This window comes from Penicillium robsamsonii (assembly GCF_028829455.1).
Source record: "Penicillium robsamsonii strain IBT 29466 chromosome Unknown utg000003l_segment0_segment0, whole genome shotgun sequence".
In the NCBI taxonomy this organism is placed as follows: Eukaryota; Fungi; Ascomycota; class Eurotiomycetes; order Eurotiales; family Aspergillaceae; genus Penicillium; species Penicillium robsamsonii.
Window position 1 is genome coordinate 1425710 of NW_026643221.1, and position 22952 is coordinate 1448661.

Below are 22952 nucleotides of genomic sequence, written 5' to 3' on the forward strand. Positions count from 1 at the left end.
AACCTGTCCCCTTTCCCTTGTTCTCTTTTATTTCCCTTAGATACCAGCTTCCTCCCTTTCTTCTTCTTCCATACTTCTTACTCCAATCCAAAAACCCTGACGTAATTATGTGCGTGACATTCTATATATCGCATCATGGCTCCATACTAATTTGGCTTCTCATAGGCGTGTCATTATCAGAGAAGATCCCCGTGAGGTGTCTGTGTATATTGCAGACTATATTATCAGTAAGCTGAAGCTCAGATCTTCCATGCGCCGATGCGCGCAACTCTTGCTGAGACTAACTGTCCCATCTTAGGCCGCATCAAGGCATTCAATCCGACTCCCGAGCAGCCATTCGTGCTCGGTGTGCCCACTGGAAGCAGCCCTGAGCTCATCTACAAGATCCTCGTGCAGCGTCATCGCGCCGGCGAGATCTCCTTTAAGAATGTCGTGACTTTCAACATGGTATGCGCAACAAAAATCACGGGGGTAAAAAAAATCCTACTAACCACAATACAGGATGAATATGTCGGTCTGCCTCGCGATCACCCTGAGTCCTACCACAGCTTCATGTACAAGCACTTCTTCTCCCACGTGGACATTCCTCCGCAGAACATTAACATCCTGGACGGCACCGCAACCGATCCTGTAGCCGAGTGTGCATCGTTCGAAGCACGAATCGCCCGCTACGGTGGTATCGAGCTCTTCCTGGGCGGCGTCGGACCAGATGGCCACATCGCCTTCAACGAGCCAGGTTCCTCGCTGAGCAGCCGCACTCGCGTCAAGACACTGGCCTACGACACCATCCTGGCAAACTCCCGCTTCTTCGGTGGAGACACCGATAAGGTGCCCCGCATGGCTATGACTGTTGGTATTCAGACCATCATGGATTCTCGGGAAGTGGTTATTGTAGCCACTGGAGCGCACAAGGCTTTCGCCGTGCAAAAGGGCCTCGAGGATGGCATCAATCACATGTGGACACTCTCCGCTCTGCAGCTGCACCAGCACCCGCTTGTCGTTTGCGACCGCGACGCCACTCTCGAACTCAAGGTCAAGACCGTGCGGTACTTCGAATCCATCGAGCAAGCCGGCACCGATGCCCGTACCCAGGGACCCGCTCTCGTTTACCGTCCTCGGACTTACGTCCCGGCCCCACTCCCAGCCAAGACCCCCAAGTCTCAGCAGCCTACTCCCGATGGAACCCCCGAGAAGACCCCCAAGGATCTCCGCATCAACACTGAGCTGCACCGCCGCGCACTGGAAGAAGAGGAGCTCACCCCGGATAGCATGTCCTCGCGCCTAGTCGACTCGGCTATTGGCGGTATTGACGGTGCGCTGAAGAGCGACTCTATCTTTGACCGCATGGGCACCAGAATTACCACCCTCTAATGGTGAATCTCTCTCAATCTTGTGGCACTTTCATACCGGGTTTTCTTCTTTCGGATTTAATCTTTTTATGGGCGGGAATATGGGTTCTGTCTTTTGCAAATCATATCTGCGTGGTCTCTTTTACTGCTTTCGCTTACAGGATCCATGCATGGGTGTTATCTAAGGAGTTTCGCTGGTCATTTCAATTATTCCAGACTTGATAGATGCGATGCGTTTTCTAGGAGTCAATTGATATCATGAAAGATTTTAGCTATAATTCAAGCTGTGTACATTTAATCTAATTCTAAATTTTAAATGTGCTTGCGTAGCGTGGTGTTGTTCAGTATATATACGTTGGGATGCTGGGACCTTGCGGGGTCAGAAATATGTAGATTAACAAAATGAAGATATAGAAAAAGCTAGGATATTTGCTTTAAATTGTGCCGCTCAAATGGGTCCATATTCTGTACATTCTATGATCATTGCTTTTAAGTCGTACATTGCATGACATATTAACATTATAGCTTGGCGAAGACACTGACCACGGCACCGCTCATATCAACCAGAGTGCTCTTGTTCTGCAGCCAAGCCTCAATGCCGCGGCGACCATTCTCCACGCCTAGACCGCTCTTCTTCCAGCCACCGACAGCCATCTCAGCAGGGCTCTCACCCCACGCGTTCACCCAGGTAATACCAGCCTGCAGCTGGTCAATGATGCGGTGAGCCTGGTTCAAATCTTTAGTGAAGACACCCGCAGCCAGACCGAGCTCAGTATCATTGGCGCGTCGCACGGCCTCCTCGACGGTGTCATAGTACAGGATGGACATAACGGGGCCGAAGATCTCCTCCTTAACGATGCGCATGGAGTCTGTGCAGTCCGTGAAGATGGTCGGCTTGACCCAGTAACCGGCCTGCAGGTCCTTGGGCACCGAGGGCTTCTCGACACCACCACAGAGTAGGGTGGCGTGGTCAGACTCAATACCGTGGCGAATGTATGCGACGACCTTGTCGTAGTGGGGCTTGGAGCTGAGGGGACCGAAGTTGGTCTGCTCGTCAAAGAGCGGGCCAGCCCGCACATATTGTATCTTCTCGAGCAGGCCCTTCTCAAACGCAGCCTTCATGGTGCGCGGGACGAAGACCCGGGTGCCATTGGTGCAGACCTGACCTGTGCTGTAGAAGTTGGCCATCATGGCGCCATTGACAGCGTTCTCCAGCTCAGCGTCCGGGCAGATAATCAAGGGGCTCTTGCCGCCCAGCTCCATTGTCACGTATTTCATGCTGCCCGAGGCGGCGCCTGCGACCTTCATACCGGTTGCCACTTGGCCGGTGAAGGAGACCTTGGCGATAAGTGGGTGGCCGGTCAGGTAGGCACCGACATCACCGGCACCGTTGACCACGTTGAAAACACCATCGGGGAGGCCGGCCTCGGTGTAGATTTCCGCGAGGGTCTGACCGTGAAGTGGGGTGAATTCACTGGGTTTATAGATCATTGTGTTACCGGCGGCTAGACAGGCAGCGGATTTCCAGAGGGCACTGATAAAGAAAAATCCAAGTCAGCTTCTTTTTCTCCATTGCAAACGCATGATCGAAGAACTTACATCTGGATGGGGTAGTTCCAAGCACCAATGCCGGCACACACCCCCAGAGGGGCCTTCTTAGTGTATACCCAGGCATCCTCGCGGAGGTGGGTAGTCTCGCCGTTGAGACCACCGCCACCAATGAAATTGGCATAGTACTCCAAAACATCGGCACCAGTGGTGACGTCGACGGTGCTAGTCTCAGTAAAGGCCTTGCCAGAGTCCAAAGTCTCGACGCGTGCAATTTCATCGTTCCGTTCGCGTAACAGAGCAGCAGCCTTGTGAAGAATTCGGGCGCGAGCAATCAGTGGGGTCTGCGCCCATGAGGCGAATGCACGATCGGCAGCAGTAATGGCGGCATCGACGTCCGCGTTGGAGGCGATCTGGATATCGGCCAACGGAGTTGCAGTGGCGGGATTGATAGTCTGGAAGGACTTGCCAGAGGTCGCGGCTTGGACCTTTCCGTCGTAATAGAGTTGACGAGGTGGGAATGAGAGGGCCATTGTGTATGTGAATTATAGAATGGAAGATAAGAGAAATGATAGACCTCGGGAAGAATGAAGCCCGCCTTATAGTTTCTCCGAAAAAAAAAATCGGGGTTTAGCGCACTACTTAATTTGATTAGGTACTCGGTACTCGGCCGCTACGCATGTTAGTACGTAATGGTCAGGTACTAAGTACGCCATCCGGTCAGCGGCTGAAGGTGGCTTGGAATGGCTGAATCTCTACGCGGGGTCAGACTTGTATTTCCGGGAATTTCATACTAAGAAAGGCATAGCTTAACAGTGCTATCTCGATAATGGAAGGGAATTCCTATCTGGGATCTACCTAGGTATTTCTCCAATTGAAATCACACTTTGAACATACACAGATAAAGCATATAGCCGTTTGATCTCGGGAGAGTCGGAGCAAATTATCCAAGAGATCTCTGACAAGGCTCTCTCCACTTTTAGTGATCGCCACCACTCAGAAGCCAAGGTTCGCCGAGTCTAACGGAAAAAAGAAAAAAAAAGAAAGGTAAAGAGTAGAAATTGGATCCAAGACCTCTCTCCGATCAGACCACCCCAACTGAAAATTCTCTTTAAAGGCGGTCCCCGTCTTCTTTCTTCTCCCACAGAACCTTACATCTTCTTCCCCCGGTATTCAACATGGCCACCACTAACGAGCTCCCCGCTGTCGATGTCAACAGCTACGACTACATTGTCGTTGGCGGCGGTACTGCTGGCTGTGTGATCGCCGCACGCCTGGCTGAGTACCTCCCTAACAAGCGCACTCTGGTTATTGAGGGAGGTCCTAGTGATTTCATGGACGACCGTGTTCTAAACCTGAAGGAATGGCTCAACCTGCTTGGAGGTGAGCTTGACTACGACTACGGTACCACCGAGCAGCCTATGGGTAAGACACCCTCCCCCCCCCAAATTTTATGGGAATGAGCTTATGCTGACTATCCCTGCAGGTAACAGTCATATCCGCCACTCCCGCGCAAAGGTCCTGGGTGGCTGCTCTAGCCACAATACTCTCATCTCTTTCCGCCCCTTCGAGTATGATTGCCGCCAATGGGTTGCCAAGGGCTGCAAGGGCTGGGACTTTGAGACCTTCACCCGCATCATTGATAACCTGCGCAACACTATCCAGCCTGTGCATGGCCGTCACCGTAACCAGCTGTGCAAGGACTGGATCCAGGCCTGCTCTACCGCCATGAAAATCCCCGTCATTGAGAACTTCAACGATGATATCCGTAAGACCGGTGAGCTGACTCAGGGTGTCGGCTTCTTCAACATCTCCTACAACCCCGATGACGGCCGCCGCAGCAGTGCCAGTGTCGCCTACATCCACCCCATTCTCCGTGGCGATGAGAAGCGTCCTAACTTGACTATTCTCACCAACGCTTGGGTCAACAAGGTTAACGTTGAGGGTGATATCGTGACTGGTGTTGATGTTACTCTGCAGTCTGGCGTCAAACACACTCTGCGTGCCAAGAAGGAGACCGTTCTGTGTGCCGGAGCTGTCGACACCCCTCGCCTGATGATGCTCTCCGGTCTTGGTCCCCGCGAGCAGCTGTCCGCACTCGGTATTCCCGTTGTGAAGGATATCCCCGGTGTTGGTGAAAACCTGCTGGACCACCCCGAGAGCATCATCATGTGGGAGCTCAACAGCCCCGTGGATCATAACATGACCACCATGGACTCTGACGCCGGTATCTTCTTGCGCCGCGAGCTGCCCAACGCCGCTGGCCACGACGGCAAGATCGCCGATGTGATGATGCACTGCTACCAGATTCCGTTCACCCTTAACACCACTCGTCTCGGCTACGACGAGCCCGTGAACGCCTTCTGCATGACTCCCAATATTCCCCGCCCCCGCTCCCGCGGTCGTCTCTTCTTGACCTCCGCCGACCCCTCCGTGAAGCCCTCGTTGGACTTCCGCTACTTCACCGATCCCGAGGGCTACGACGCCGCCACCATCGTGGCGGGTCTCAAGGCCGCTCGTGAGATTGCCAAGGAGTCTCCTTTCAAGGAGTGGATCAAGCGCGAGGTTGCCCCCGGCCCCAAGGTGCAGACCGACGAGGAGCTGTCTGAGTACGGCCGTCGTGTCGCCCACACCGTGTACCACCCCGCTGGTACTACCAAGATGGGTAACGTTGCCAGCGACCCCATGGCGGTTGTTGACCCCACCCTGAAGGTCCGCGGTCTTAAGGGCATCCGTATCGCCGATGCCGGTGTCTTCCCTGAGATGCCCACCGTGAACCCTATGCTGACGGTCCTGACCATTGGTGAGCGTGCCGCCGAGCTGATTGCTGGTGAGGCCGGTTGGTCTCGCAACCAGCCCCGTCTGTAAAGCAGGGGCTTTTTACGTGCCAAAGATCTGATATACCTGTAAAAGTTACTTTCTTCATTTTGGTCTTTATTTTGGTTTTATTATAGCATATGAGCGAGCGGCGCATAGCTCCGTCGGAGTCGGGCGTGGAGGATCGCCTTTGAATGCGGGCATCTTTCGAGTCTTGCTTCTCCCCAGCGTCTGCGAGACAGACCTGGATATTTTATTTATCTGACATATATACAATCATGTATAAAACTTGATATTTGAGAATAAGTTTCTCTTGAAATTTGAACTTGAAAAATCTGAAACAAAATATTCGAACTAAAGATGGTGCTGGCGCTATGACCATGCGCTTGCATATGCTCGATGCAAAAACCACAGCCTCAAAAACGCCTGTAACCAACCGACCGAGATGAAAAGAGCTGTTGAACATATGCTGGAATGAAACCAAAGAAAAAGAAACAGATCACCTCCAAGGTCGAAAACCTTATACCGCCACGGCAGTCTTGTCAGTATCGTGGATCTTAGCACCCAGCTTCCACACCTGATCAACCGTCAAGGTCGGCCCAGAGAAGGGATCCTCACTCTCACCCAACACGATGAGATCGGCATCAGCACCACTTTCCAACGAACCCTTAACACCCTCCAAGTTAAGCAGACGTGCCGGCGCAGCAGTGACAGCATTGATAGCCGCAGCCGTCGACGCACCCGACCAACGACGGAAGTTGTTAACACATTCGATAAGCGTCGCTGAAGACCCGGCAATCTTATCAGAGCCCTCAAGCGTCAACCGTGCACCGGTCTTAACAATCCGCTCCCCATTCGTCCAATCATAGACACCGTCCGGTAGACCACACAGACGCATCGCATCGGTAACCAAGATCAACCCATCCGGGTGCGCATTGTATGCGATCTTGATGGAAGTGGGGTGCAAGTGGATGCCGTCGGCAATAACACCGTAAAATGGCCTGCGGCGTTCACTCTGTCCCAGCAGACCGAAGATACCGGGGTTACGGTGGTAGAAGGGACGCATGGCGTTGAACAGGTGGGTGATCATGCGGGCGCCCTGGTGCGTGGCCTTGACAGCCTGCTCATAGGTTGCATCGGAGTGACCGATTGAGTAGATGATTTTGTTGCCCTTGGCGATTTCGGGGATGTGGGCCATCATGTTGCCGACTTCGGGGGCGGCTGTGATCATCTTGATTGGGCTATCTTCGCCCATGTTCTCCGCGCCGTAGCAGTGGATGAGGTCGTCAAAGGTTTCCGCGGCGCGCAGCACTTCGGGCTTGTGGATGCCATTGCGGCCGGGGCTGATGAAGGGACCTTCAGCGTGTGCGCCTAGTGACTCGGCACCATCTTGGGGCGTATGGGTTCCTGCGGTTGGGCCGAGAGAAGGGAGGACCTGAAAGAATAAATATTAATCTTTTTTTTTTTTTTGGTTTCTTTGGGGGAAGTTGGAGTTGCTGTTCTAAGCACTTTTGCGCTTTGCTTACCTTCCAGTACACCTCGGGGGTGGAGCTGACGAGCGTTGGCAAGTAGGAAGTGACACCGGTACGGGCCAATCCACGGTTCACCCTGCGCAATCCCTCATCATATTCCTCCTTTGTCTCGCAGGGTACAGAGAAATCAAAGCCATGGGCACCGTTCAACTGGACATCGATCATACCCGGAGCAATGATACGGCCGCCGAGATCGATGATCTCGTCGGGGGTTAGGTGCGATCCATAGAACGCCTCTTGGTCCTTTAAGATCTTTCCAGTCAGAGAGTCAATCCAGAGATCTTGCTCGACCAATTTCAAGCCGCACACCAGGCGGCAGTTGGTGAACTTGGTAATGCGCGGCCCCGATGTCTTGCCCGGCATTGTTTATTGTTTATAGGAAATACTCCTATCAGATCAGATCAAGTTTGAGAAAAAGAAAACAGAAAGAGGGGGAAAGCTCAAGTACATAAAGATCCAGGTACAATGATGTAACAGTAGGCTGAGTGACATTCGGCATGCCGATGTGGTATACAATATCTGGAGTACGTACCCTTTGTACTATACAGGTCGATACTCGGCCCGTAAATTACCGGCTTTGACAATACCGTACTCCATACGACACTCCCGGATGCGGGTCTTCCTTTTTTTCTTTTTCTTTTCCAATGCAACATCTCTGTCACACTGCATCTCTCACGTTACTCATAATTTATAATATGACTCCTTCTTATTTCCTGGGTTTCTCCAGATGATGACTCCATCTTTCCCCAACATCCCCCCAGCTGACCCAAGGTATCCATGTCGCATTAAAAAAAATGGATCCCTAGATAAGACAAATAGCGTGACTCGGTTATATATTAATTTGTCTACTAAGGACTAGCCTTAGCTTCCTAAAACTTCCTTGCGCTTATTTCAGAATTTCCCTTGGCAAGGGATTTATGTACATTCTTCACGATTCTTCACCTTCACGTGGGGAACATTCCTCGTGCCCCTTGGCTCGCTTGTTGATTTACACTTTTTTTTCCCCTGTTCCTGTAGATCCCATCTCCTACAACCATGACTGAGCCCGAGAAGCAAGCCGAGAAGCAGACAGAGGGACCGACAGAACAATATGCGTCCATGTCTACGACCGTGTCTGGTCCGCAGGACCCTGAATCTGGTGTGGACCAATCAGTGATAGGTCCCGCTTGGATGTATAAGCCACTATTCAAGATTGGCAAATGGGAGGCTCCTTACTTTGCCTCACCCGAGATGCAACTATACTTGGTGTCATTTGTCTGCTTTTTATGTCCCGGCATGTTCAACGCCGTCAGCGGTCTCGGTGGCGGCGGTCAAGTTAACGCCCACGATGTGAACAACGCCAACACTGCGCTATACAGTACCTTCGCGGTAGTCGGGTTCTTCGCCGGCTCCATCACCAATCGCATTGGTTTGCGACTCACCCTCTCCCTGGGTGGGTTTGGCTATTTCCTCTACGTTGCCTCGCTCCTATCGTACAATATTAACCAAAATGCGGCCTTTCTCATTTTCGCCGGAGCCCTGCTCGGTGTCTGTGCTGGTCTGCTGTGGTGTGCCCAGGGTGCGGTCATGTTGAGCTATCCACATGAGTATGAGAAGGGAAAGTACATTGCGATCTTCTGGGTGATTTTCAATTTGGGTGGTGTCATTGGTAGCTTGGTACGTTCAATTGCACACCTTCAATGCCTCCCCCCCCAAAAACAATATACTGATATCAATAGGTCCCTCTTGGCCAAAACATGCACTCGACCGCCGGCAACGTCAACAATGGCACCTACATTGCCTTCCTTGTTCTAATGGCCATTGGCTTCGTTCTCTGCTGGTGTCTTGTCGATTGCAAGCACGTCATGCGCAAGGACGGCTCGCGCGTTATTGTGATCAAGAATCCAACCTGGAAGTCTGAGTTTTTGGGTCTTTGGGAGACATTGATCAACGATTCGTACATCGTCCTGATGTTCCCCATGTTTTTGGCCAGCAATTGGTTCTACGCATACCACTTCAACGCAGTCAATCTCGCCTATTTCAATGTGCGCACCCGGGCCCTGAACAGTCTGCTGTACTGGCTCATGCAGATGGTGGGTGCGTTCGTCTTTGGAAAGTTGTTGGATTTGAAGCACCTTTCGCGTCCGTGGCGCGCCAAGCTCAACTTTGGCATTCTGCTCGCTATCACCATGGGCATCTGGGGTGGAGGATATGCATTCCAGAAGAGATATACCCGGGAAACCAAGGGTCTCGGCATGGATTTCACCGATAGCGGCTACGTTGGACCCATGTTCCTCTACATGTTCTACGGATTCTACGATGCTGCTTTCCAGACCTGCACTTATTGGTACATGGGTTCTCTCTCCAACAACAGTCGCAAGTTGGCCAACTTTGCTGGTTTCTATAAGGGCATCCAGTCTGCTGGTGCTGCTGGAATGTGGAGGTAAGCAACCCACTGTTCTTTGTCCTCTCTATTCTTTCCGTGACTAATGAGATTTTAGCCTGGATGCGCAGGATACCCCTTACATGACTGAGTTTGCCACTTGCTGGGGTATGCTAGTTGGCAGTATGCTTATTGCCTCACCTGTGATCTTCTTCAAGGTCAAGGACAGCACTGCCGTCGAGGACGATCTGCGATTCTCCGATGAAACCGCCGCCGAGGTCCTGGGCCATGCTAATGAAATGTCTGAAACGGATAAGCCTTATACAGAAATGCACTCTCCTACCGATACTATCCGCGAATCTCACGAGGAGAATACGACCAAATAATGAATTGTCGGTCAGGGAATCAACACCCCCACCGATCAGATGTACCACCACGCGGTCAATATTCGATTTAACCACCTTCTTGATTCTTACCACGGTGTGACGAAATGTTCATTTACGAGGCGTGTCGTTTTTATATACTTGCGAAAATCCCGGATCACAACTGCGCCACGGGTCGTAAGGATTGACAATTTTCAACGAATACTTGATGTCAGTAAATTCTTTTTATTTATTTAATGATTTGTACATGGTTTGGGGCGGATCTGCATTTTGGATGCCAAGGGGTTTTATTTGGGGTATTCTTCAGGTCTCCTATAGTTATGGGGGACTTGTTTATCCAAATGCGTACATAAAGTAATTACTATTGAATATTATCAATATATACCCAGATCGATCTATGGACCTCTCCCACAACCTCGAAGCCAAAACTAAGCCTTAGTAGGTGTAGGCAACGGTACCGAAGCCTGGGTATGAGTCGCGGACTTGGGCCCCGTCGAGCCAGAATTGGGCTTCAACTTCTTCTCCCCCTTGGGTAATTCCCACCCATTCAGCGTACGATTGAACAACTGCAACGAAGCCTCGGGTTGATAATACGGCACCTCATGACCCGCCTCGTAGACACGGGTGAAAGAGAAATTACCATACTCCCTCGTCTCACCATACTCAACACCATCGACGAGGAAGGGAGCGTAGCCCGCCTTCCGGAACTGTTTGCTGTGCTTGTATTTGGCCGCGAGGGAGATAGCCTCGCCGCCGAACCAGTTGCAGATGTAGTCTGCGTCGCCGTAGATGAGGGCGACGCGGACGGGGCGCGAGAGGATGTCTTCTAGGTCCTCAAGGAAGTTGGGCCAGACGAAGTCGCCAGTTTGTTGGAAGGCGAAGTAGACTTCGTCGTTGGACTGCGTGTAGTTTACGTCGACGCCTAGGGCGTTCATTACGGAGTCTTTGGCGAGGTAGTTTCCGTAGTAGCTTGGTGGGGTTGGGTCGTCACTTGGATGGCGGATGTCGTAGGTGCCTCGGCCGCTGAAGACGTAGTAGGGGCCCTCTGTATAGGGGAGATTGTTAGTTATTTAGTTGTGGTATATGTAGTCCGGGGGTATAGTTCACATACCGACATTGTCCCGGCACATGTTGGTTGCTTCGCTGCAAATTGCGTGGTCGGATAGCGAGGTGCGGTTTGTATATTTGCAGCTTGCGACCTGGTCCTGGCAGCCGTTTGGCATCTCATTGGCAAATTTCATGTAGTTGTAAACTGTCTCGTTGACCTGTATGTTTGTGTTAGTGTGAACCCATATCATTGAACATTTGAAGACTTACAGCCTTGATGCCATAGGAGTTGTGCACGGCAAATTCGGGGTAGTACTTGGCTTGGATACCTTCATCGATGATACCATTAATGATACCCAAGGTGTTGAAGTCCAGTTGAATGCCCTCATGGGTGCCGTTGGCAATCTTGAGGTTCTCTTCATAGAAGTGATCGAAGAACTGCCAATGTTAGAACTATAGGGAAATAAGAGTTAGACAGGCAATTGACTTACGGCAGGGCCATAATGTCTAGAGGGAAGTCAGTAATAATACATCAACGGATATTTGGAAAGCAGTAGAGGGAACTCACCCTCCATAGCTTTCGGTCCACAAATTGAAGCTCTTCGATTTGATCTTCGAGTCCAACTTGGGGAGACCACCTAGGAATCCCTGCAGGACTTCCCAGGTGGCTTTGGCAGCGAGTTCAGTTGTATCAATTGCAGTGGCATTAATGACTGGATAGCGACCATCAATGCCCGCAAAGGAGGGGTCTTCATATGAACCAGTGAAGGGGTTCAGGGTACCGGCCGCTTTCTCAGCATAGGAGAAACCTGTGACGATGTTAGCCGGATAGTTCAAAAGAGAAGAGAGAATGGAAAGATGTTCATACCGACACCCAGTGGCTGAGAGAGAAACAGCAGATTCGAGACCTCATTCCACGAGTTCTTGTTGATATACGATTCATTATTCTTGTTGACACCACAAGGACCCAATTCCTCGAACAATCCAATCAACGAGTCACTACCCGGGCCACCATTCAACCACAGTGTAATCGGGGCATTTTCAGGGTCATGGCGAGCCTCGAAGAACCAGAAGAAAGTGTGCTCTGTGGGTGAGAGGTCGACATAGCCCGCATAGGATTTGACACCTGGGGTAGTTTCACAAACACCCTCTTTACCAGGCTCTTTATAGCGAATAGTGACATTATTAGCCGTCTTGATAGTCTTGACGTGTGTTGGGTGATTGGGCAGCTGGCGGCGGAACAAGCCCTCCAAGGTATCGTCCGATGGTACCGCGAGTGCCGCTACCGCAGGCAGCAGTGGAATCCAGTGAGAGACACGCATAATGGGCTCTACGGTTTCTTGTACAGATTACCGAGGGTGTCTACAGGGATACTTATAGCCCCAGAAGAGGGGAAATGAGCAGTAATACGTGATCAGAGCCCAACTACAGGGTCGGAAAAGGTCGGCGAAATATGGATCTTGTCTTTGGGATCTCCGTAGGAGCTCCGGGGAACGGCAGCATCGCTTCAAGCGGGGGAAGACTTACAGCTCCACCAACTGTTGGAGGTTCATCTATTCGAGAGGGGAAAGATCGACACCAGATTGTACTTTGTAGGCTGTGTTAGCAAGAGCAGGGATCTCACCGGCATCTCGATTGGCCAAGAATAGGCAAGGAGAGGATGCCCGGGAATATCACGTGCTATATTCCATAGCCTATCGGGATTTATTCCAAGTTGTTTTCCAGAACGCTATAGGTAACCTGCACTATTGTCAAACATCTGCTGCCATATACGAGGCAATAATAGCCAAGCCACACACTGTTCTTCAAATTATAGATAATACCCAAAGGCGAAAGCCGATGTCATAATGTAGATTGTAGTTACAATAAGCGATATCTATAGAGCTTGGCCACATAAGGCCGGTGGGTGAAATAAATGCCAAGGCGGGAATGCCTAAGGAGGAAAGTCCCTAATACACAAATTGGATTTCAAAGCGATCAAAAGCTTATTCTAACATTGTTCCAAGTAACATGAATGTTGTGTTTGTATAGGCAAGTCTCGAGGAAGTAGATGTGAGGCAAATTGGCCAAAATGATATAATGTTCCATCTTACAGTTTTGAAGCTTCTAGACCGATCTCACTATTGGATTTCGCTATGTGGGCCACAATAATCCCCGATCATTCTTCCTCTTTTTCTTTAAAGAACCAGATATAATAGCTTATCAACGTACAGAGTACATCTGTATTCGCCACATTTCAATATTTGAAACAAGTGCTTATAGGGAAACCTCTAATATACCAAAAAAGGAAAAACATTGATCCGAAATTATGCCGTGGTCTCAGACTGCAAGATCGTCCTAGCCCAGCTCTTGTGGTTTGGATTCATTTCCATTCATTTCCGCGATACATTGGCACCAGCCCATTGGTTGGTTCCGTGTGTCAAGTGGGAATAAGTGGGAATAAGTGGAAATAGGTGGAAATATACCCAAAAGACAGCAACCCCCTGGCTAACCCCGTAATAAAAGCCCCATAATAAGGACAAAGGCACGGAAAGATTAAAATTTAGGGGGGAAAAAAAAAGGTAAGATTTAGGTCCGTGGCGATGGCGATTTACTCTCATAGCTTCTCCAATAATTTAGACAATATAGACGGTTGTGAAAAGGGGCCATCGTCTATCCTCTCCCTTCCGTTTACAACCGAAGCTGTGTTTCACTGGTGAAACTGGTAGACTTCCAAGGACATAAACTGTCTTTTATTCAGAATCAGAGTAAGTCAGATCCACTTCTATTGATTCTTTTTCTGATCCGATATAGAGTAATACCTTGCATGATTCAGACACCAGCCATCTACCATGACTAAAGCCACTTTGGGCTGGTTGCGATTGTGATTTTATAAATGGATAGAAGGATTGCTCAAAGCTTCCAAAATTATTGCAGTCTAATTCGCAACTCGGGGAGTTATATCTAAAGTGTGCAATCTCGACTTTGGAGACTATCTACATCGTATACTGCGACAGATCATGGCTTCTGCGCCAGAGACGCCTGTTCATACGTCCGAGGTTGCCGAGAACGAGCAAACAGCCACCCAAAAAACATCCAGCCCTTACCCATCCCATCCGATTGCCCAGCTCCAGGGCCCGTTTGAGGAATCAATCGTGGAAACGACCGATGGTTCAGGAAATAAATGGGTCGTTGACATTGACGCGCAAACCCGGCGACGTGATCTATTAGAGAATGATGAATACGAGCGGCTTTGTGGGCGAAAATGGCGCCAAAGAACCTCGGAAAAGTGAGAAAGCTAGCCTACTCATACTCCATACTTGACACCGAGAACTAACCCAACCGTATAGATATCATCCGTTTTGGAAGTTGATTTCTCAAATGATCTTCGGAGTTCATCTCCTAGCCAAGAGCCTGGCCAAATCCGAAGGCTCGGTCATGAAGATTCTACAGAAACACGTGAATGAGTTGGATGGCTTTTTGGAACGGACCACCGAAGACTTTTTGATCGTCCGACTAGACGTTCGCACTCGAATTCAGTATCTCAGTCTACCGCTGGGAAACCTCGATGTCTTCGATGAGATGCTGCAAGACCGGAATCTCCGGCTAGCAGTTGTCGCCTATAATGATCAGATCGAACATTCCATTGACAGGTTCACCCTTGTCATCACAGACTCGCTCAAAGACCTACAAAAGGCAAAAGAGGCCATGGGCGCACTGTGGTTCTACTTCCGGGAGCTTACAGACGAGGGTTGCTTCAAATCCGAGAGCCTCAAGGCTTTTCAGCAGGCCATGATGGACAATATGGAGGGCTGGATTGTCGCCATCTCAAAACTTCGTCGACGGGGCAGTGCTCTTAAAAAGGCCTTGGCTCAACTTGGCTTGGCGACTACCGAAATGCAACGACGAGTTGGAGTAGCGAGTAGAAAAGATGTGGTGAGTTGACAGAGTCTTGGGTTTCAATTACAGCGCTAACTATCACAGCGATCATTTATTAAACAAACCGGCAAGACGACAAGTCGAACCAAGTCAATTAAACAAAGACTCTTTGATAAAGAGCGGCCGATATCAGAAAAACCTCTTCCTCGCGATCCATTGTCGAAGCCAAAGGGGGCACCGACGGCTTCCAAGCAGGTTGATAGTCCCGCCACGAAAGATAAACTTGACAACCCCACGGACCAACCCGCCCCGAGCGATGGCATTCGTCGCAAAATCATGAGTCGGGCCAAATCATGCAGTGCTCTAATAGCAGAAGCCGGCGCAGGCGCCAGCAGCGAGCCGCCTCCTATTCCATCGACACCGGGAAAGCTCAAACACAGGCTCTCAAAGCCCTTCCTACCCAAACGATCTGCCAGCGAGAAAGTCGAAGTTCGACCGAAAACAGCACCTTCGCAGCCGTCACGCCTCACACGCAACATCTCCATAGAACAACTCCGGGCGTTCTGCGCCACCCCACGCCCTCGAACTGGCCAATCCACAGTCGAATCGCCCACGAAAGCGCGACAGGAGGCCCACAACCAACTCACAAATGGCCGAGAGACCCTGAAGGAGCAGATATCCCAGTTCCTTAAGACGGACCGCGTGGTCGAAGCCTGGGATAGCGTATCCAAGAACGCGTGCTGTACACGCCCGATCGCCAGGACGAAAGATTGGCCCAGCAGTGTCTTCCGGACCAAGTCTTCTACTACCCTCGAAAATAAAGGCAACAACGCAAGCCTCTCCGGGCCGGACCTGGACAGGCAGATGTCCTGGGTACAGGAGACATTCGACGTATTACCTACCTACTCGTTCAAACCGAAGTCTGACATGTTGCCCCGGATTCATGTTTTATCGGTGCAGATGACCCTCGATGAGGAGGCTAATGGGGCTGAGCGAGAGGCGAGTTTGGACTTGAAAAGTGAAGTCGGGTCGAGTATCACCGCGTTACCGGCGGTGCCGACACCCATTCCACCGGTTAGTTAATGGAAGAGCGTATCTCATGTATTATTGCTAACTTTATTATACAGATTACATTGGAGCATCGATCTAGATTGATTGACTCTACTCAAGCTTGAGGAAGTAAGTGTAGTATAACATCACTCGGGACTCAATAGAGACATAGACTTATAGATTTAAATCGAATACCACAGCCCATGTGCGTATTCATACAAGAATTATAGAAGAATAAATCATAATAATTATCTCTTCGTCAGCCCTGCGCCCCAACTGCGCCACCCAGTCTCCCCATTTGATTAGAAATTCTTTTTGTTTTCTTTCTTCTTTTCTTTATAAGATTCCTCTACTCTGTACTGTGAGTAATTTTCTATAAACATATCTTCAAAGTATCAAGTACCGGTACCAATATCACCATACAAAATAAGCAGAGAGACAAGTCATAGGTACCTTCCTAGAACGAAATTGCAGCCTAAACCGCCAAGGACCCACCGCTCTCACCAGCCCCCATTGACGTCGAACATCTCACATCCTTGCAATTGCATTCATCTCTCTCTGTTTTCGAAGGTTTTTTTTTTCATTCTTGTCCCTTCAATAATCAGCATGGCGGTCATATACCCTCGATATTGGTAAGTGCCATGATGAACATCCAAGAGACATATCACTAATCCCTCACAACTCTAGTTCTAGTTCCTATTACGGCAATGGCTGTTATTCCAACTGGGACTCTTGGGGTCGTTGGGTAGCGTTCGCCGTAATCGTCGGTGTAGCGTTCCTACTTTTCTTCGGGTTCGCGTGAGTCCGACCCCCTGAACTCAGATTCTGGATTCTAACCAGCCTTGTTCCAGATGCTTCAACGCACGCCGCCGCAGAACTCATGGCCAACGCCCTATTACAGGAACCGGGTGGATGGCTCCTCCCCCGGGTCCTCCTCCGCCAAACCAGCCCATTTACCAGCAACCCCCCTACGGCGACCCTTACTACCAGCAAAATGCGCCCCCTCAATACAGCCCGAACCCTCAACACCACGGCTACTTTGGTGCGCAAAGCGCGCCACCACAGCAGCAAGGTATCGAGTTGCAGCAGCCTCCGAATGCGTACGGTGCCAGCGGACCTTATGCGCCGCCTTCTGGCCCGCCACCCAACGGCCACAAGGGCTAGAGACGCATCTTTCCAAGGCTTAATGAGCGTGGCTTTGAAGGTCTTCCGATATTACATTTATCTCAATAAATGTGCCGGAAGTTAATGGTTCAGGTTTACGGCGTTGTCAACTGGGTGCGAAATATGGACTTCTTTTTTGATTTGATTGTATACCCGCATGGGTGGATGTTTTTTTTTTCTTTCTGTTATTACTCTACTGCTTCCTCATGTCTTCTGTGTCACATTTAAGTGAAGTTATGTGAAGTTCAGTTAAGTTCGAGCGTTTGGTCTGCAGCATGCGATCCCTGAAAGAATGGGACTTGAGGTTATCAAGTTCTGGGTTCTCTCGTACATTCTTCTTTCTGATAATATAACTTGAATGGCCCAATGGACTTGAAATGATACAAATTAGAATTGCGCTTTGGAAGTTGACTAGCTTTATTCCATTCACTGGGACATTGTGTAAGTTGTAGATCACTCGGTTTCCGGTTTCAGAGCAGAATGTCCAAATTGGCAAACGCTTTCAGACCAGGCCAGTCGAACTCACCAATTTTAGCACCTCAATTATCAACTGTAAACTAGCCTCGCAGATTCATGAACATGTATCATGGATATTTCGATACAGCGGGCTGATTAGTGCCCCAGGCACCCCATCTCCGCCCTATATCGCGCTCCGCCCTGCATTTTCCTCAATGCGACAACCTCTAAGCCCATGGATATCGACGACATTCTCGCGTCAGTGGACCACGGCCCAGGCGCCAGCTCGGAGTCCGCAGCGCTGGACCACCAGCTGCTCACGCGCTTCTGGGTAGCCGAACGCGCCGTGTCGGAGGTACTACCGTGGCCAGCGCCACTGATGGAGCGCATAATGGACCGCGTGCGGATACAGGTACACAGCAACGACACAGCAATGCTCCCTAAAACCAGATCGCTAATACACTCACAGATCGAAACAATCGAAGACCTAGCCGCCTCGTCAGAGTCAGCCCTCCCAACAACAGCAAACACGCACAACCCCAACCTCAACCTCCGCCTCTCAATTCTCCAAACCGACCTTGCCCGCACACAATACATAGTGCGCAGTCTTTTGCGAGCCCGACTATCCAAAATAACAAAACACAGCATGCACTATCTAGTCCTACTAGCCTCGCGCAATAAAAACCCCCTCGCATCGCAAACACAATCAACGGCCTCCTCGCAGAATCCGAACCAGCAACCCGAGGACTCCGTACCAGATATATCAGCCCTTACGGATCTGGCACCGCTGTCCGAGCCGGAAGCGACGTTCCTGCATGCTCACCAGACGCTCCTGGCGGGCCACTACGCGGGGTCTTTTATGGGGGCGTTCCCGCGGCAATTGAGGCGGTTGGATGATAATGCCGGTGGGACGAGTATGATCCAGGGGCCGGAGTTGAAGGAAGTGGTTTTTGTTCGGTGTCTTGGGGCAGAGGTTCCTGTTGTTGTTGGGGGTGAGGACGAGGAGGGGGATGAGACGGGGGTTACGATGCGGATGGGAGATGTTTGGGTTGTGAGGTGGGAGGGTGTTAAGGGAGCTTGGGGGAGAGGGGAGGTGGAATTATTGTGATTTTTCTTTTTGGGTCTTTTGGACTGGGGGTTGATATTCGACTTCATTCTTCATAGCGGAGTAGCGGTTCCTGGGCTGGTGTAATTTGGGCGTTGATTTACGACATATTTTCTTATTTCTACGACTGGGAATTGTTGAGAGATACTATGCATGTTCTGCCAAGGCAGTTTCAATTCCATCAAATCAGATGGTTTTATATGACCATTTCATTTCTTTCAATCCCTCGGAAGACGCCAATCGCTAAGCTCAGAGAAACGCAGGCACAACCTGAAAAAGCAAACACCGAGATGCGAGGACACCCCAGATCATAAAATCATAAGAAGCAGATCAAACGAGTAGATCAGGTAAAAGGCAGATGCATGATCAACTGAGATGGTCTGACTTTATGCGACATACCCGTATGTGGGTGGTTCTTCGGAGACTCGCTCCAGGTATTCGCGATCAATCAGACTTTCAATGCGACGCTTGATCATGTTCACATCTGGAACAAAGCGAGCCGAGAGTTGTGAAAGAGTCTCAGTCATTAGCTGAGAATGTGTAAGCGTTTTACGTTGTCTGCCAGAGATTAGTTCATCAGATCATATACGAGGGGATTATAGAGAGAGACATACTTCATAATGCGGACGATAGCAGCTTCGATGGTACCGTTGCGCTCGTCATTCATCTTCTTCTCAGTGACCTTGCGCTGGTCTTGGTTCTCGACCTTGTTCGCACCGCCGCTGACAACTCCGATACGCACTTTCACAAAGGGGCTGTGGAACTCATGGTTAAAAAAGAAGCGGTCGGTGGGTTTCACGTCCTTGGTCATAGGATCCTTTTTCAGAACCCGAGTCTTCGGGGCAACGGCAAGCGATTGCAAGTTGCGGATTAGATCGTGGTCTTGGATCCGCGTGCGAGTTTTGATCTCGTCATAGGTGAGACCTTCGCCGTTCGGTATGTCATTGAATAATAACAAGATGACCATGGCGTATGTTGACACGTTGAGTTCATAACGCTGAACTTTGCCATTAGGGCGTACAAAAGTGGCCCGAAGATCGCCAGTGCCCATGCTAGCTTGCCACGACAGTTTGCGGCCGCTGTGCTTGTCGAGATAAAACCTCTCAAAGCTTTGCTTCAGTGTTTCAATCTCCCGTGGGAAGATACAAGGCAATTGGACTGTTCCCTCTTTGCTTGCCATGATTTCCATCGGCCACATCGTACTGGTGAGAACGTTAATCTCCAGATCCACGGGTTTCTGGTCGGGATCGCCAGTGCGCGCAATGTGCTCCTTGTAATTGGTAGTAAGGTCTTCCGAGATGGTCATATCCTTGAACATGGACTCAATGCGCTGAGTAAACTGGTTACCGACCTCCATCTTCATCTTGGAAATCATCTGTCTTTCTGCATCCATGCTGATAGAGCGTTTCATCAATAGACGGCGTGATAGATGTTTCTTGTAATAGGTCTCAAAGAGATCCTTGTCCTTAATGTAGCGCAACAGTGTGATACCGTTGTCTAGGAGAACGTCTACCTCACTTTCTGTCTTTCCCTTGATCCCCTTCTTCAAGTTCTCATCGAAGAAAAGAGACAGGTACTCGGAGCTCCGTGAGTTCATGTTGATGAAGTTGGCAAAGCTGGCCCCAATTGAGCCTTGCATGCCCTGGTCGGAGGCGAAGGCATGCTCCCAAATGTGATCGAATTTTCGCTTGAGGCTGAGAATATCGTCGACCCAGCGGATTGCTGACACTGTTTGCTGATTCTGAGGCTTTTCTTTATCCTTCCCCTTCTCCGGTCTTTTATCTCCTTTGCCATCTTTCTCTGCCGACGGGGCTGGGACTTGTGGTAAGAGTATAGACGAAGCATTGATTTCTTTGCCCATTTCCACAATCCGTGTGTTGACCAGTTTTGTCAAAGCTTGCTTCTTCTTGTCGACTCTTTTATTGAGCAGGTAAACATCCCTTAACCCATCCAACTGATCGTGATCCAACATGCGCCGGACACCGGTTCCCTCAAGATTGACGACTTCTTCGATATTGTTCCGGATTAGCTGCTCGTCAAGCAACTCAAGTACCTTCGGTTCTGTCGTGACCGACAGCATATAACGACATCGCTCCTCCTCTTCCGTAATCCGCTGGGTTGCGAGTCGGCAAAAGGTGGCAGCATCTCCCATTTCCAACAACCGTTGCCCTTCTGCTTGGTAGAATTCTTTACTCGTTTTGAGAAAGGCTGGCTCAAACTCAGTTAGATAAAGCTTCGAGCTCTCTTCCTCTGTAGCAGTTTCATAGAGGCCCTCTAACATCTGAATGCAATGCCGAATGAGCGGCCGCTCAATAATGTGTCCAGACCGTTCCAGTTGGATCATAAATAGTATGGTAGATTCGAGCACATCCATAACAGTCAAAGGAGAGCTGGCACGGATGGGAGATCGTAGAATATGGTCTCGGAATAGAGCCATGCAGGCAACGTAGATGGGTGGGTGGGTACGACTTGTTACCATACGGTCCTGTGTAAGAAGTTAGAGCAATGTGGCAATATCTCAGAGCGTAACAACTCACCATGTACATCAGAACATCTGTGACCATGCCCATGCCCAGCTGATGATCTTCCCAAGCATCCTTCAGGACAGTGAGAAACTTCTCCCCCGCTTCCCTCCTCTCACTTGACTGGTCCTGCGCATCGGTGGATTTTTGCGCGCGCACGAGGCTTGAGGAAATTGAATCGACAATGAGGGTTCGGACATTGGTTTTCAGCCAGTCCTGCTCTAGTTGTTTGACATGCTCGTAAAGATCGGGAGCCCGCATCATCAACACGATCTTGTAGGCGTGGCGGTAGATCTCTTCAAATGCCAGGGTTGAGGCATTTTTGGTATTAATTTCTGTTAATGACGATGAAAGGACTGTCCATATAGAATCGAAATCTTCGGTATTGGCATGGGAGACTCCCTAGAAGTATAGTTAGTAGATAGCTTCATAGTTTTGACCCCGCGGTCAACGAACCCTTCGGGGAGCTCGAATCTTGTGACGAGCTCTCATTGCTGCCATCTTGAAGGCGCACACACGGTAAAAACAAGAGAAAGAGAGTAAATAGAGACGTCAAGAAAAAAAAAAAAAGGTGAAGGAGAACTGCGCTCTTCTCTCCGCGGAGGCCAACCCCGGAAATTCTAAAGTTCCGTCTGTCGCTGACCGAGCATCGTCATTTCACTGGTTGTTTTTTTTCCCTTGTGAATAGTATCTCTCCCCGAGTTGCAAACATCTCTACTACCTTTGACTCTTTCCTCTTCCAGATTTCAAATACCTACACATATCATTACCATGCGTCCTTTCACCTCGGGTCTCCGCCCATTGAATGCCCTTGTGTCGCAGGCACAGCCCTACACTACTATTGCACGCACACAATCCTCACGCTTTCTCTCAACACAATCCCTCTCTCTACACTCGGCTCGCCCATCATCTATTCTCCCTCGCTCGCAGCGCATCCTTGCCCAGACTCAACTCCGATACAACTCCCGCGCTCCTCGCCCTCTCACCGAATCACCCAAGAGCCAGACAGAGCAAGAGGCTGAATGGGAAGCACAGAACCGTGAACGTCGCAAGGATGAGGAAGCCTACCGCATTACATTCACCTGCAAGCCATGTGGCCATCGGTCTGCGCACCGCATGTCCAAGCAAGGCTACCACCGTGGAACTGTCCTTATCCAATGTCCCTCGTGTGACTCGCGCCATATCATGTGTGATCACCTTGGTGTATTCTTCGAAGAGAAGACAACATTGGAAGATATTCTGAAGGAAAAGGGTCAGACCTTGACCCACGGCCATACGGAGGGTAACCTAGAATTCTGGGAGGATGGGTCTGTGAAGAGTTATGACCTGGAGGGCAAGGAGATACTGGGATCACGCGATGATGATAAGTCGACTTGAGTTCATTTGAAGCGAGGGTCTTGCAAGGATCCTTGGTAAATTCGGTGCATGTCAGGTGTCGGTTTTGTCTCGTTGGACAGACGTGTATATTATGGCGATGAATGACTCTCCACTCTCAGCATGGCAGGATCCAAGCATCGAGGAGGAAAAAGGATGTATGGGGGCTTTGTACATTAGAAATCACTTTTGACTGGATTCTCGGTCAACCCCCTTAATTTCCAGGACAACTCGATCTTCAAAAAGACTACACATATTAAGAGAACACGAGATGTGTACAGAAGAAATCAAATTGTTCTGAAAAGGTATATACAATGCAAGTATAATTTATTAACCCATTCCACCGAAACGCCCAATTTTTTGTATGCCAATAACAAACACCATT

The 22952-nt window shown here is 49.9% G+C and overlaps 11 protein-coding genes across 11 annotated transcripts; 7 read left to right on the forward strand and 4 right to left on the reverse strand.

The window, feature by feature from the left end:
- Positions 1-41: 41 nt before the first annotated feature.
- Positions 42-1371, forward strand: N7447_005278 (uncharacterized protein; the record flags this gene model as incomplete). The annotated part of the gene is made up of 4 exons (XM_057229540.1): positions 42-109; positions 166-227; positions 299-447; positions 502-1371. Coding segments are annotated over 4 exons (1149 nt in total), but the record flags the coding sequence as incomplete, so codon positions are not given.
- A 497-nt stretch (positions 1372-1868) lies between these two features.
- N7447_005279 (betaine-aldehyde dehydrogenase) lies at positions 1869-3430 on the reverse strand (the record flags this gene model as incomplete). Its single annotated transcript, XM_057229541.1, has 2 exons — positions 1869-2883; positions 2949-3430. 2 exons carry the CDS (start codon positions 3428-3430, stop codon positions 1869-1871), a joined length of 1497 nt encoding a protein of 498 aa, XP_057084631.1.
- Positions 3431-4075: 645 nt separating this feature from the next.
- Positions 4076-5765, forward strand: N7447_005280 (GMC family oxidoreductase; the record flags this gene model as incomplete). The annotated part of the gene is made up of 2 exons (XM_057229542.1): positions 4076-4322; positions 4384-5765. 2 exons carry the CDS (start codon positions 4076-4078, stop codon positions 5763-5765), a joined length of 1629 nt encoding a protein of 542 aa, XP_057084632.1.
- A 469-nt stretch (positions 5766-6234) lies between these two features.
- N7447_005281 (N-acetylglucosamine-6-phosphate deacetylase) lies at positions 6235-7609 on the reverse strand (the record flags this gene model as incomplete). Its single annotated transcript, XM_057229543.1, has 2 exons — positions 6235-7149; positions 7241-7609. The coding sequence occupies 2 exons, from the start codon at positions 7607-7609 to the stop codon at positions 6235-6237; spliced, it is 1284 nt and encodes a 427-aa protein (XP_057084633.1).
- Positions 7610-8281: 672 nt separating this feature from the next.
- N7447_005282 (unc-93 family MFS transporter) lies at positions 8282-9994 on the forward strand (the record flags this gene model as incomplete). The annotated part of the gene is made up of 3 exons (XM_057229544.1): positions 8282-8902; positions 8965-9668; positions 9727-9994. 3 exons carry the CDS (start codon positions 8282-8284, stop codon positions 9992-9994), a joined length of 1593 nt encoding a protein of 530 aa, XP_057084634.1.
- Positions 9995-10419: 425 nt separating this feature from the next.
- Positions 10420-12360, reverse strand: N7447_005283 (Peptidase S10 serine carboxypeptidase; the record flags this gene model as incomplete). The annotated part of the gene is made up of 6 exons (XM_057229545.1): positions 10420-11036; positions 11103-11256; positions 11309-11476; positions 11530-11545; positions 11607-11847; positions 11907-12360. The coding sequence occupies 6 exons, from the start codon at positions 12358-12360 to the stop codon at positions 10420-10422; spliced, it is 1650 nt and encodes a 549-aa protein (XP_057084635.1).
- A 1677-nt stretch (positions 12361-14037) lies between these two features.
- Positions 14038-15979, forward strand: N7447_005284 (uncharacterized protein; the record flags this gene model as incomplete). The annotated part of the gene is made up of 3 exons (XM_057229546.1): positions 14038-14306; positions 14368-14953; positions 15002-15979. 3 exons carry the CDS (start codon positions 14038-14040, stop codon positions 15977-15979), a joined length of 1833 nt encoding a protein of 610 aa, XP_057084636.1.
- Positions 15980-16552: 573 nt separating this feature from the next.
- On the forward strand, positions 16553-17110 carry N7447_005285 (resistance to Congo red protein; the record flags this gene model as incomplete). Its single annotated transcript, XM_057229547.1, has 3 exons — positions 16553-16578; positions 16634-16744; positions 16798-17110. The coding sequence occupies 3 exons, from the start codon at positions 16553-16555 to the stop codon at positions 17108-17110; spliced, it is 450 nt and encodes a 149-aa protein (XP_057084637.1).
- A 691-nt stretch (positions 17111-17801) lies between these two features.
- On the forward strand, positions 17802-18674 carry sld5 (putative GINS DNA replication complex subunit Sld5; the record flags this gene model as incomplete). The annotated part of the gene is made up of 2 exons (XM_057229548.1): positions 17802-17978; positions 18036-18674. 2 exons carry the CDS (start codon positions 17802-17804, stop codon positions 18672-18674), a joined length of 816 nt encoding a protein of 271 aa, XP_057084638.1.
- Positions 18675-19057: 383 nt separating this feature from the next.
- On the reverse strand, positions 19058-21694 carry N7447_005287 (cullin family protein; the record flags this gene model as incomplete). The annotated part of the gene is made up of 4 exons (XM_057229549.1): positions 19058-19229; positions 19286-21156; positions 21209-21595; positions 21650-21694. 4 exons carry the CDS (start codon positions 21692-21694, stop codon positions 19058-19060), a joined length of 2475 nt encoding a protein of 824 aa, XP_057084639.1.
- A 270-nt stretch (positions 21695-21964) lies between these two features.
- Positions 21965-22570, forward strand: N7447_005288 (DNL-type zinc finger protein; the record flags this gene model as incomplete). The annotated part of the gene is made up of 1 exon (XM_057229550.1): positions 21965-22570. The coding sequence occupies one exon, from the start codon at positions 21965-21967 to the stop codon at positions 22568-22570; it is 606 nt and encodes a 201-aa protein (XP_057084640.1).
- Between the last annotated feature and the right edge of the window lie 382 nt (positions 22571-22952).